The sequence below is a fragment of the Otolemur garnettii genome, unplaced genomic scaffold (assembly GCF_000181295.1).
Source record: "Otolemur garnettii isolate 467f Iridium unplaced genomic scaffold, OtoGar3 scaffold00135, whole genome shotgun sequence".
Classification (NCBI taxonomy): Eukaryota; Metazoa; Chordata; class Mammalia; order Primates; family Galagidae; genus Otolemur; species Otolemur garnettii.
Genome location: NW_003852530.1, coordinates 4,084,121 through 4,096,077, shown reverse-complemented (window position 1 = coordinate 4,096,077; position 11,957 = coordinate 4,084,121). Strand labels below are relative to the sequence as shown.

The following is an 11,957-nucleotide window of genomic DNA, read 5'->3' as shown; positions in this document are numbered from 1 at the left end:
AGCCCAGGAGTTGGAGGTTGCTGTGAGCTGTGATGTCACAGTAGTCTATCGAGGGCGATAAACTGAGACTCTGTCTCTTAAATAAATAAAAAAAAAAAAGAGTGAGATCCTCATCTCTACTAAAAATAGAAAAACTAGCTGGGCATGGTGGTGGCAGGCACCTGTAGTCCCAGCTACTTGGGAGGCAGGCAGATCACCAAGAGTTTGAGGTTGCTGTGAGCTGTGACGTTGTGGCACTCTAACCAAGGTGACAGAGTGATACTGTCTCAAGAAAACCTTTTTCTCTTGAGTTGGAGAAATGTGTTTGTTGTACTCCTTCATGACACACCTGTTACAATGTCAAACATCCCAGAAATATTCAAGGGCCCACTAGAAACCAGCATAAGTGTTCAAAGTAGTTCTCTCTAGAACTTACTCACAGTCATCTGGCGCTAAGGAGATGTGGATGGCGGCTGCCATGTATGGTTGCACAGCTTGGATACTGTACAGTTCCAAGGGCACTGTTCACACAGACCTCAGGTGTACTGTGATGAACCAGGGGTGTGAATGTCCCCACTCCCACCCCTGTAGTAGTGCAAAGCATAGTCCTGGTCTTGTCGCTGGCTCTCAGCTTTAGGGCTGGCTCTTACACAGTCATTCATTACTCAGCCAGCCCCACTGTGGTGCCTCTGTGAGATGGCATTATTATTATTTTTTATTCCAGGTTAATTTAAGGGTACAAAGAATTAGGTTAGCATGTTTGCACTTGTTAGGTAGAGTCCCTCTTTATAATGATGTCCTGCCCCCAAGAGGTGTGCTCACACCCTAACATTGTCCCCATTAAGTGGGACCAAACTCATCCCCCGCCCTCCTCACCTCTCCCTGCTCCCCTCGTGGTCCCACCCCCGACCTTGAATTGATGTGAGTTTTTCTGTTATGAGGGTGTGTATCAGATCGTCTACTGGCTTCACGTTACTACTGAATACATGGGATTCTTGCTTCTCCATTCTTACGATACTTTGCTGAGAAGAATGTGTTTCGTCTCCCTCCAGGTTAATACAGAAGATGTAAAGTCTCCATCTTTTTTAGTGGCTGAATAGTACTCCATGGTGTACATCTACCACAGCTTGTTAATCCATTCCACATTTAGGTTGTTTCCACATTTTGGCCACTGTAAATTGAGCTGTGATAAACAGTCTAGTGCAAATGCCCTTATGATAAAAGTATTTTTTTTTCCTCTGGGTAGATGCTTAGTAATGGGATTGCAAGGTCAAATGGGAGGTCCGACTTGAGTTCCTTGGGGATTCTCTGTACTTCCTTCCAAGGAGGTTGTATTAGTTTGCAGTCTCACAGGTAGTGTAAAAGTACTCCTTTCTGTCCATGAGATGTCATTATTTTTAATGAATAACAATTCTTCATTTGCCCCAGGAACTTCAGATGACAATCAGTGTGCCAAGTGCCCTCTGAGGCTGTTGTCATCAGGAATCTGGGCTTTCACATGAGTGTCACTGTTCCTGCCCACAGTTCTAGGTAGTCTGGGCCTGCTTCCAGGAAAAGGCTTTGAGAGGACCTGGCTTCTGAACCCCAGGCTGTCCTGTAACTGGGTTGTTCTTGTGCAATATCTTGAAATGAGGACATTGCCCCCAGTAGGAGGGAAAGGGTCTGGAACTTCTCCCACCAGGAGGCAGCCGAGGTTTCAGCCAGCCTGACCTCTCCATCTCTTTTTCAGAAGAGCCTTCAGCACCCTCAGATCCCTTTTCCCTGAAAACCATTGAAGATGTGAGAGAATTTTTGGGAAGGCACTCCGAGAGATTCAACAGGAACATCGCCTCTTTCCACCGAACATTCCGAGAATGTGAAAGAAAGAGCCTCCGTCACCACATAGTCAGTAGCTGTGTCCTGTCCTGCCTGGTGCTCCCCGTCCCTGGCCCAGCCAGGGCACCAGGTCCCTGCGTCTACCCTGAAACATTCCCACTGCCTCTGCCAAATGTCTCATTTTAAAACTTTTATAACTTTTATAAAAGTTGTGCTGCCTGTGATGGCACATGCCTGTACTCCCAGCTGCATGGGAGGCTGAGGCAAGAGGATCCACTGAGCCTTGGAGGTTAAGGCCAGTCTGAGAACACAGCAAAACTCTCTCTCTCTTAAAAAAAATAGTATAAGCTACTGTAAAGTACTTGAGAATCGTGGGAAGGTATATCTATGTTAACCCCGAGAGGAAATTTTTCCTGCTTTTAATGCATATACATCTAAAATATTTTCGAAAATCAGTTGTGTAACTGATTTGGTAAAGCTTGTGTTAGTGGCCGGGTGTGGGGGCTCATGTGGGGGCTCAGACCTGTCATCCTAGCACTTTGGGAGGCCCAGGTGGGTGGACTGCTTGAGCTCAGGAGTTCGAGACAAGCCTGAGCAAGAGTGAGAGCCCCAATCTCTACTAAAAATAGAAAAATTAGCTGGGCATCTGTAGTCCCAACTACTTGGGAGACTGAGGCAAGGGAATTGCTTGAGTCCAGGAGTTTGAGGTTGCTGTGAGCGATGTTACCAGGGCACTCTAGCCTGGAGCAATAGAACGAGACTCTTTTTTTTTTTGGTTGCAGTTTGGTTGGGGCCAGGTTCCAATCCCCCACCCTTAGTATATGGTGCTGTCCAAGAGCAAGACACTTAAAAAAAAAGAAAAAACTTGCATTAGCACTTTAAGCTCTGGGGTACCCCCCCATGTTCAGGTTTTATTTTTTTTGAGATAGTCTTTCTGTCTCTTACTCTGGGTAGAGTGCCATGGTGTGGCCTGGCATCATAGCTCCCAGCAAACTCAAAGCCTTGGTCTTAACCCATCCACCTGCCTTCCCAGTAGCGGGGACTACAGGCACCCACCAAGAGGCTCAACTAGTTTTTCTATTTTTAGCAGAGATGGGGTTTTGCTCTTGCTGAGGCTGGTCTTGAACTCCTGAGCTCAGGCGATCCACCTGCTTCTGCCTCCCAGATTGCTTGGAGTATAGGAGTGTGCCACCGCCCCCAGCTCTCGGCCTGGGGTGGTGAGAGCAGCTGATGGTAAGAGCAGCTGGTGTCTCTCTGCAGGACTCCGTGAATGCTCTCTACACCAAATGCCTCCAGCAGCTTCTGAGGGACTCTCACCTGGTAAGCAGCAGGACTTCCAAAGACAGGTTACAGTCTGCCCACATGCGGCCCCAGCTCTTTAACTGCCCTTGTCTTGTCCTCCAGAGAATTCTTGCCAAGCAGGAGGCCCAGATGAGCCTGATGAAGCAGGCAGTGGAGGTTAGGAGCAGAGGGGCAGTGGCTGGGAGGCTGTCATTGTCACCCGACATAGCCCCTGAACTGGGGTCCGTTGATTTCACAGATGTACGTCCACCATGAAATTTACGATCTCATCTTTAAATACGTGGGTACCATGGAGGCGAGTGAGGTAGGTCTCTGTCCCTGTCACCCAGGACAGAAGCCCCGTTCTGTGCTTTTTAAGAAATTTGAAGCTTTGTTAATATCTGTTGTTAGGATGCCGCCTTTAACAAAATCACAAGAAGCCTGCAAGATCTTCAGCAGAAAGATATCGGGGTGAAGCCTGAGTTCAGGTGAGGGCCCTGTGGACGCTGCTTTCTCCCTGAAGTGGGGCTTCTTTGTGGTTGAGGCAGGACTTTGATGTGGTGGGTTGAGGAGCAGCGATGTTACTTGTGATCAAACGTCAAGAGCTGAAGTTGACAGGTGACTGGTGGCCAGCCCCGCACCTGCGCACTGGCTTACAAGCTGACAGGTGCTTCCTGGTGTGGGGTTTTGTATGGCTGGTCTACAGGAGGGCACGTAACTCACACAGGTGTGTTCTGGGTGTAAGGGGGCCCTCCTCCCTGTGCCCCTGAGGGAACCCTACCATAGCGGCATCCCCTTTTGAGTTAATTTAATTTTTATTAGGGCACAAAAATGTCTGACATATTTATATTTAAGTCACCCCTTTCCACCCAGGGCTATTTCCCTCTGGGGCCTAATGATTTGTATTTTTTCTCCAACCAACCAACCTACCTTCCTTCCTTCCTCCCTCCCTCCCTCCCTCTCCCCTTCCTTTCTTGTTCTTTTTTTCCTTTCTTTTCTTTCTCTTTTCTTCTCTCTCTCTCTCTTCTCCCCTGGTGCAGCTCAGCTAACTTTCACCTGCACTCTACATAGGACTTAAAACTGTTCTGTGTTGCCACTGACTCGAGTCAGATTACTTTGCAGAATCTATTTTTTTTTTTTCCATCTGGTCTATTGTAAGACACATAGAACCTGAGTAACAGTATTAGGTCTAGGAGGAGGACCACGCCCACTGTGGGGTGAAGTTACTTCTAAATTACTTTCAGCTTCAACATCCCCCGTGCAAAGAGAGAACTGGCTCAGCTGAACAAGTGCACCTCCCCACAGCAGAAGCTGGTCTGTTTGCGAAAGGTGGTGCAGCTGATCACACAGTCTCCGAGCCATCGAGGTTTGTGCTTGGGGAAGGGGCTGGATAGAAGGGTTTGCTGAGGAGCGGTGCTGTGCAGCAGTGCGTCCCAGTGTGAGGTCTCAGAGTGTGTTCTCAGGAGTGGATGCTTGGTTTGCAGGGTAGGTTAGACACATTCAGGGTGTGAAAATAGTGATGGAGAAGCAGCACCTCAGAACTGAGCCCAACCGGCTGGGTGCGGTGGCTCACGCCTGTAATCCCAGCAGTCTGGGAGATTGAGGCAGGAGGATCACCAGAGCTCAGGAATTCCAGACCAGTCTGGGCAGCAGTGAGACCCCATTTCTACTAAAGATAGAAAAACTAGCCAGGTGTTGTAGTGGGCACCTATAGTCCCAGCCACTTGGGAGGCTGAGGCAAGAGAATCGCTTGAGCCTAAGAGTTTGAGGTTTCTGTGAGCTGTGACACCACAGCACTCTACCCAGGGTGACGGTAAGACTCTGTCTCAAAAAAAACCAGAAAAAAATCTCTGCACATAAACAGGGGTTGCTCTTCAGGGTAGGCCGAGTGGAATCAGGAGTATATATGGCACACTTCCAATAGCATCAGAGAGAGCAGGAGCAGCCACATATCCTGACTATGGTGGTGTCCTAATAGGCTGCCTCGGGAGATTCGCAGAGGACACCAGCACTAGCGTCTGGGACAGAAGACTGGGTGGCAGGTGGGCATGGGAGGGACATCACGGTTTGCTCGTGTACTGTGAATTTTTAAATGTGGATGGGTGACTGCAAATTTGAAAATGAAAAAGTGAAGTCATACACAGGCAGGTGGCTCCACGTGCGTAAAGTGGAAATGACCTCAGGTGGGGAAGGAGGCTTTGGGGTCGGCTCTGGGCACATGTCCAGTTTGAGTCTGCTGCCCCTGTGGCCAGGGCTCTTTAACTATCCAGGAGGGTGGTGCAGGGTGTGTGGTCTGCTAGCAGTTACCTGCTTTTGTGCGTGTTCTGAAAATGCTGGGCGTTCTTCTTCCCACCCCCACCCCCGAACCTGACATCTGTTTAGGACACTATAAAGGAAATTGTGCAATTACATGAGTTCTCCCCGATGTGTAATCTTAGTGGAGTGTGGTTTTGCAGCTTGGAGGGCGGTAAGGAGCTGATACACTCACCCGTCCGTGTGAGTCTCGTGACGGCTCTGATGTGTGCTTCTCCCTTGCAGTTAACTTGGAGACCATGTGTGCTGATGACCTGCTGTCCGTCCTGCTGTATCTGCTTGTGAAGACAGAGGTCCCTAACTGGTAACATGTTTTGCTAAGACCCTTAATTAGATAAACGGCTGGGAGGGGAAACTCAGCACCTGTGATTGCTGCACTCTGGGAGGCTGAGGCAGGTGGATGGCTTAAACTCAGGAGTTCGAGACCAGCCTGAGCAAGAGTGAGACCTCATCTCTACTACAAATAGGAAAATTAGCCAGGCGTTGTTGGTGGTGGGGACACCTATAGTCCCAGCTACTTGGGAGGCTCAGGCAAGAGGATGCTTGAGCCTGGGAGTTTGAGGTTGCTGTGAGCCATAATGATGTTGTGGCACTCTACCCAGGGTAGATTCTGTCTCAAAAAACAAGAAGCTACTTTGAGAAATGGCAGGGCTGTGCTGTGGTGGTTCTAGTGGAGCCTGAGGAAGAGGCACTGCTACCACACGCCCCTCAGAGGCCAGTGCTGTGTTCCTGTCATCCTGGACAGGTTGGCTGCCCTTCCACTTACACAGGAGGAAACGGAGGCCCAGACGGCTTCTGTTTCTCTTTTTGAACCCTGTGGCTAATCAGTGGCTGAGCAGGAAGCTGACTTTGGTTCTTTCTGGCCCCAATGCCTATGTTCTCCCCACAAGAACCCACAGCTCACTTTATAATAATGAACTTTTTTTTTTTTTTTTTTTGAGATAGAGCCTCAAGCTGTTGCCCTGGGTAGAGTGCCCTGGCATCACAGCTCACAGCAACCTCCAATTCCTGGGCTCAAGCGGGTCTCCTGCCTCCGCCTCCCAAGTAGCTGGGGCCACAGGTGCCTACCACAGTGCCCGGCTATTTTTTTTTGGATGCAGCTGCCATTGTTGTTTGGCAGGCCCAGGCTGGATTCGAACCCTCCACCTTGGGTGTATGTGGCTGGTGCCTTAGCCACTTGAGCCACAGGCGCCGAGCCAACAAGCAGCCTCTTTCAGGGAAGCGACAAGTAGTTTCACCTGTTTTCCTAATTGCATGCACTCTGTGGGCAGCTCTCCGTGCTGTCCGACCGACTTTAGTTAGGTATTTATTTGATCACTCACCCAAGCTAATGGTATTGTTTTACAGAAGGGTTAATTTGATATAAAATAATAAAACTGTGTTTCTTTTCCTTTTTGTTAGGATGGCCAATTTGAGTTATATCAAAAACTTTAGATTCAGCAGCTCAGCAAAAGATGAATTGGGATACTGCCTAACCTCCATTGAAGCCGCGATTGAATACATTCGGCAAGGAAACCTCTGCGTGAAACTGCCCGTAAGATCTCACTGCTGCCCTGGCCTTGCTTTGTGGATGTCGTGGTACCTGACACACCAGGGGATGTGTGGGGATGGCCTGTAGGGAGGGAGATTCTTAAGTGGTCTCCCAAGAATGGGGCCTCAGCTACTTCCAGGCTGGGAGTCTTTTTTTGTTTGTTTGAGACAAAGTCTCACTCTGTTGCCCTGGGTAGAGTGCTGTGGCGTCATAGCTCACAGCAACCTCAAGCTCTCAGGCTTGAGCAATCCTTTTGTCTCAGTCTCCCCAGTTGCTGGGACTATAGGTGCCTGCCACAACGCCTGGCTAGTTTTCCTGTTTTTAGTAGAGTGGAGGCCTCACTTTGCTCAGGCTGGTCTCAAACTCCTGAGCTCAAGTGATCCACCCGCCTTGGACTCCCAGAGTGCTGGGATTATAGACATGAGCCAGCGTGCCTAGCCTAGGGCTATGAGTCTTAAAAACCACTCAGCGGACTGAACACTAACCTCCCAGTTGCCGGGGAAAGTTGGTGGTCGTGTCATTGTGATTGGCATTAATATCCTACTTCATCCGTCCTGGTCACCTTCAGAAGCACGTGGTGTAGGAGGAAGCCTAAGTGTGGGTTTTGGATTTCTTGACCTTCATAGGTGTTGCTTTGCTAAGTAACCTTCCTAAGGGTACTGGTGTGAGACCCCTGCTTACAGGGGACCTCAGAAAGGGCCTGTCCCCTGTGGTGCTCATAGCTCTAGCTTTAGGGGCTTTCAGTCAAATCTTAGAGTACTGTAAGGAGAGGACCTTACCCCCAAATATGTCAGGGCTTGGAGAGTTCCTAAGGCCTCAGCTGGCTGGGAAAAAATTTTCTTTCCCTCCCATCATTCTCTCCTTTCCAGAAGTTAATTTATCATTAGGCAGTTGGGTTGCTGGTTCTTAAGTGACCTTTGAAGTGTCTTATTAGAAATTATTTCATAGGCCATGCACGGTGGCTTATGCCTGTAATTCTAGCACTCTGGGAAGCAGAGGCAAGAGGATCGCTTGAGCTCAAGAGTTTGAGGTTGCTGTGAGCTATGATGCCACGGCACTGTACTCAGGGCACAGAGACTTGGTGTCAAAAAAATAACAATAACAAATTATTTCATGGCTTGGTGCCTGTGGCTCAACCGGCTAAGGCGCCAGCCACATACACCTAAGGTGGCAGGTTCGAATCCAGCCCGGACCCGCCAAACAACAATAATGGCTGCAACCAAAAAATAGCCAGGCATTGTGGCGGGCGCCTGTGGTCCCAGCTACTTGGGAGGCTGAGGCAGGAGACTCGCTTGAGTCCAGGAGTTGGAGGTTGCAGTAAGCAGTGAAGCCATGGCACTCTACCTAGGGTGACAGCTTGAGGCTCTGTCTCAGAAAAAAAAAAAAAAAAGCAGAAACAAATTATTTCATAAGGTAAAGATGCATTACTAGATTTTTCTCTCCAGGTAAAGATTCCCTGCGATATGAAGATCTGAATTTATTAATTAGGGGGGGGGATCCTTGAGATGCCCAAGAGATGTTAGAGTGTAGAATCTCTCTGGGTCAGGAATCCTCTTAGAGTCTTACTGGAGGCCCTGCAGCCATGCTGCCTGCTGTTTTAATAAATATGTTCAAAAAGCAAGACCTACCCCCTCTCCTTTTGGTCAACACTGGGAAATAGAGACCAGCCCTGTCAGATGGTTTTTCTGGCTGCAGGCCCTGCTGACATGCAGAGAGCAGGGCTCTGTAGGCATGAGGTCAGAGGTTTGAGGGGGGAAGGATGCTCGCCAGGATGGCCCAGGCTTCCATCTTGCGCGGGGCGAGGTGCGCATGCTACATTCCACACCAGAGGTGACACGTTCCCCACCCATGTGCACCGCTGGTCCACTGCCACCAGTCCAGTTTCTACCTGAGAACAGCCAGAGCAGCTGCCTCTAGCAAGCCCTTCTCCTTCCGCCCTGTTGACAGCCTGCTCCCCATTTCAGTGGGTGATCGGGAGTGAGATGGGGGTGGGGTAGGGTGGGGTGGGGGGTGGGGGGGTGAGGAGGGGTTGGGGAGGAGGGGTGCTGCAAATCCTGTTCTGTGACACACAGCCAGCATGGTTGCTGGGCCCTCTGTCTGGAGGGATCCCTGATGGGGGATAACACAGGTCATTTGGTTTTTCCTGCAGGAATCGGAGGGATGTGGTGACAGGCTGTTTCTTAAGCAGAGAATGAGCTTACTGTCCCAGATGACTTCAACTCCTATTGATTGCCTGTTTGAGGTAAGGCACTGGGTGTCTTTGTGGATGTAGCTCTGTGAGGGACGCTCTGTGTCTGGGCCTCTTTATGAAATCCGTCACGGTGGTCTGCAGAAATACCTAGCTTCCTTTTGTGCTCAGAGCAGGTGGTGGGAATGCCCAGGTCTTACATTTAGGGTCAGGACGTCTCCCTGTCTCCCCTAATCTGTTCTGTGCTGGACGGCATAGGGGGTGCCTTGGAACCCCCCCACCTGGGCTATCGTTTCTTTTTTTTTTTTGAGACAGAGTCTCACTCTGTGTCCTGGGTAGAGTGCCGGGGCATCATCATAGCTCACAGCAGCCTCAAACTCTTGGGTTTGAGCGATTCCCTTGCCTCAGCCTCCCAGGTAGCTGGAACTACAGGCACCTACCACAATGTCCAGTTAGTTTTTCTATTTTTCATAGAGATGTCTCTACTGAAAGTGTCTTCGTCTTATTCAGGCTGGTCTCGAAATCTTGAGCTCAAGGGATCTACCTGCTTTCGCCCCTTAGAGTGCTGGGATTTACAGGTGCGGTCCACTGTACCCGGCCCCTGAGCTATCCTTTTTACTCAGTTTGGCCAAATACTACTTACTCATCAAAGCCTGCTCAGTGGTGCCTCCGCTGGTGGTCCCAACAGAGTTGATGCCTGAGGGCTGGAGGTTGCATGGGTGGTGGGGGGGTGGGGGGGACAGGCGTGCAGCACCTGGCTTCTCAGTGATGTGGTCACCTGGCCGGAGGGGCAGCTCCCTGCTCAGACACTGACCACTTACTGGGAGGCAGGGGCAGGGGTGCCTGCTAGGTAGCTGGTGAGGGCCAGGTGGGGGCAACCTTCCGGGGGAGTCTCCTGGTGCCTGGCAGGGACACATCCAGGAATTTTAAGGTTGGGGTGAGCCCTGGTGGGTTTGTGTGTTTTGGGGGTTTCCTACAGCAATTCTTTCTCCCAAGAGGAAGCTCTGCCAGAACAAGGGGAATAGGGCTGGGGCTTTTCCTCCCGAGGTGTCAAAATTCACACTGAACTTAGACACATCCTGCTCCTCTCATTCCTTTGCTCTGGGAATTTTGAGATGTTACTCTTACTTTTTTATGTTTTTTAAGAAATGCTTTTGGCCTGGCGTGGCGGCTTACTCCTGTAATCCTAGTACTCTGGGAGGCCAAGGCAGGTGGATCCTTTGAGCTCAGGAGTTTGACACCAGCCTGCCCAAGAGGGAGACCCCATCTCTACTGAAAATAGAAAAACTAGCCGGGCGTTGTGGTGGGCACCTGTAGTCCCAGCTACTCCGGAGGCTGAAGCAAAAGGATCACTTGAGCCCAGGAGTTTGGGGTTGCTGTGAGCTGTGACGCCACAGCACTCTAGCCCAAGCGACAGAGAGAGACCTGTCTCAAAAAAAAAAAAAAAAAAGAAAGAAAAAAAGAAATGCTTTTATGAAGCAGTGTATTTTCTAGATAGATGAATTATGAAACCTCTCACTGCTTAGATAATGTGCTTCTTAAAAATCGAAGTTCTTCCTGTTTATTTTCCTCCTTCCATTAATCTCGTCTTTTTATCTTATGGACTCCATTCCCCGTAGACCTGGCCTAGTCAGTAACTTCTTGTTTTAAATATTTCATAAAAAGTACTTGGTAGTATTTATGTGAAAATGACAGTTGTTTGCCTAATCGTGTTCTTTGTAGGATCCAAGTCTGGGATTGACGTGAATTTTGGGGGAATTTTTGTGTGGTCTCCGACCGCTCTCTGGTGATCTCTGCAGTTAGTGGGGCCACCAGGGCCTCTTAGTTTGGCTTTCTGAATTTCGGAGTCACTCAGTTCAGCATGAGAGAGTCTCACATGCCCCGACCTGATCAGCCCTCCAGACACAAGGTCTTCCCACCGTCTACTGTGGTCTGTGCTGTCAGATGTTGCAGGGAATACAGATGGAGAGAGCCAGAGAGAGAGGGGCACAGAGCCGCCCTCTGCCCTGGGAGTGGCACTTAACACCAACCTCCACGTGTTCAGATATCTAGAAGTCTTGCTTTCTTTACTGATGGGATTTTTTTTTTTCTTTTTGAGACAGAGTCCTACTTTGTTGCCTAGGCTAGAGTGCAATGGCATCATAGCTCATGGCGACCTCAAACTGCTCTCAAACTCTTGGGCTCACGTGATCCTCCTGCCTCAGCCTCCCAGGTAGCTGAGACTACAGGCGCCTGCCGCAACAGCCAGCTAATTTTTCTATTTTTACTAGTGACAGAGGCTCACTCTTGCTTAGGCTGGTGTTGAGCTCCTGAGCTCCAGGGATTCTCCAGCCTCGGCCCCCCAGAGTGCAGACATTATAGGCATGCGCACCGGCCTAAATATGGGAAATTTCTAACATTAATAGAAATAGAGAGACTGGCATAATGAGCAAACTGCCATGTGGCCGCTGGGCAGTCTAGTTTCCTCTCTGTCTCCACCTGCTCTCCCTGCTGCACTCATTATTTTGGAAGGAAATTCCAGAAAGCAAATCATTTCACTCATAAACATATAGCTGAGTATTTCTGCAAGGACTCTCAAAAAATTCACACCTTCAAAAAAACGCATCATTGGCTCAGTGCCTGTAGCTCAGCTACTAGGGCACCAGCCACATACATACACCTGAGCTGGCAGGTTCGAACCCACCCTGGGCCTGCCAAACAATGACAACTACAATAAAAAACTAGTCAGGCATTGTGGTGGGCGCCCGTAGTCCCGGCTACTTGGGAGGCTGAGGCAAGAGAATTGCTTAAGCCCAAGAATTTGAGGTTGCTGTGAGCTGTGACGCCACAGCACTCTACTGAGGGTGACAT

General features: G+C 49.6%; 1 protein-coding gene across 1 annotated transcript in view; it reads left to right on the top strand.

Annotated features, from left to right (window-relative positions):
• ANKRD27 (ankyrin repeat domain 27) overlaps positions 1-11,957 on the top strand; it is a 59,262-nt gene that overhangs the window by 19,550 nt on the left and 27,755 nt on the right. The window contains exons 4-12 of the mRNA XM_023518376.1: positions 1,661-1,863; positions 3,055-3,114; positions 3,199-3,252; positions 3,335-3,400; positions 3,487-3,563; positions 4,320-4,441; positions 5,614-5,692; positions 6,790-6,922; positions 9,069-9,161. Of these exons, the coding sequence (XP_023374144.1) occupies positions 1,661-1,863; positions 3,055-3,114; positions 3,199-3,252; positions 3,335-3,400; positions 3,487-3,563; positions 4,320-4,441; positions 5,614-5,692; positions 6,790-6,922; positions 9,069-9,161 (887 nt within the window). The remainder of the gene's footprint in view (positions 1-1,660; positions 1,864-3,054; positions 3,115-3,198; positions 3,253-3,334; positions 3,401-3,486; positions 3,564-4,319; positions 4,442-5,613; positions 5,693-6,789; positions 6,923-9,068; positions 9,162-11,957) is intronic.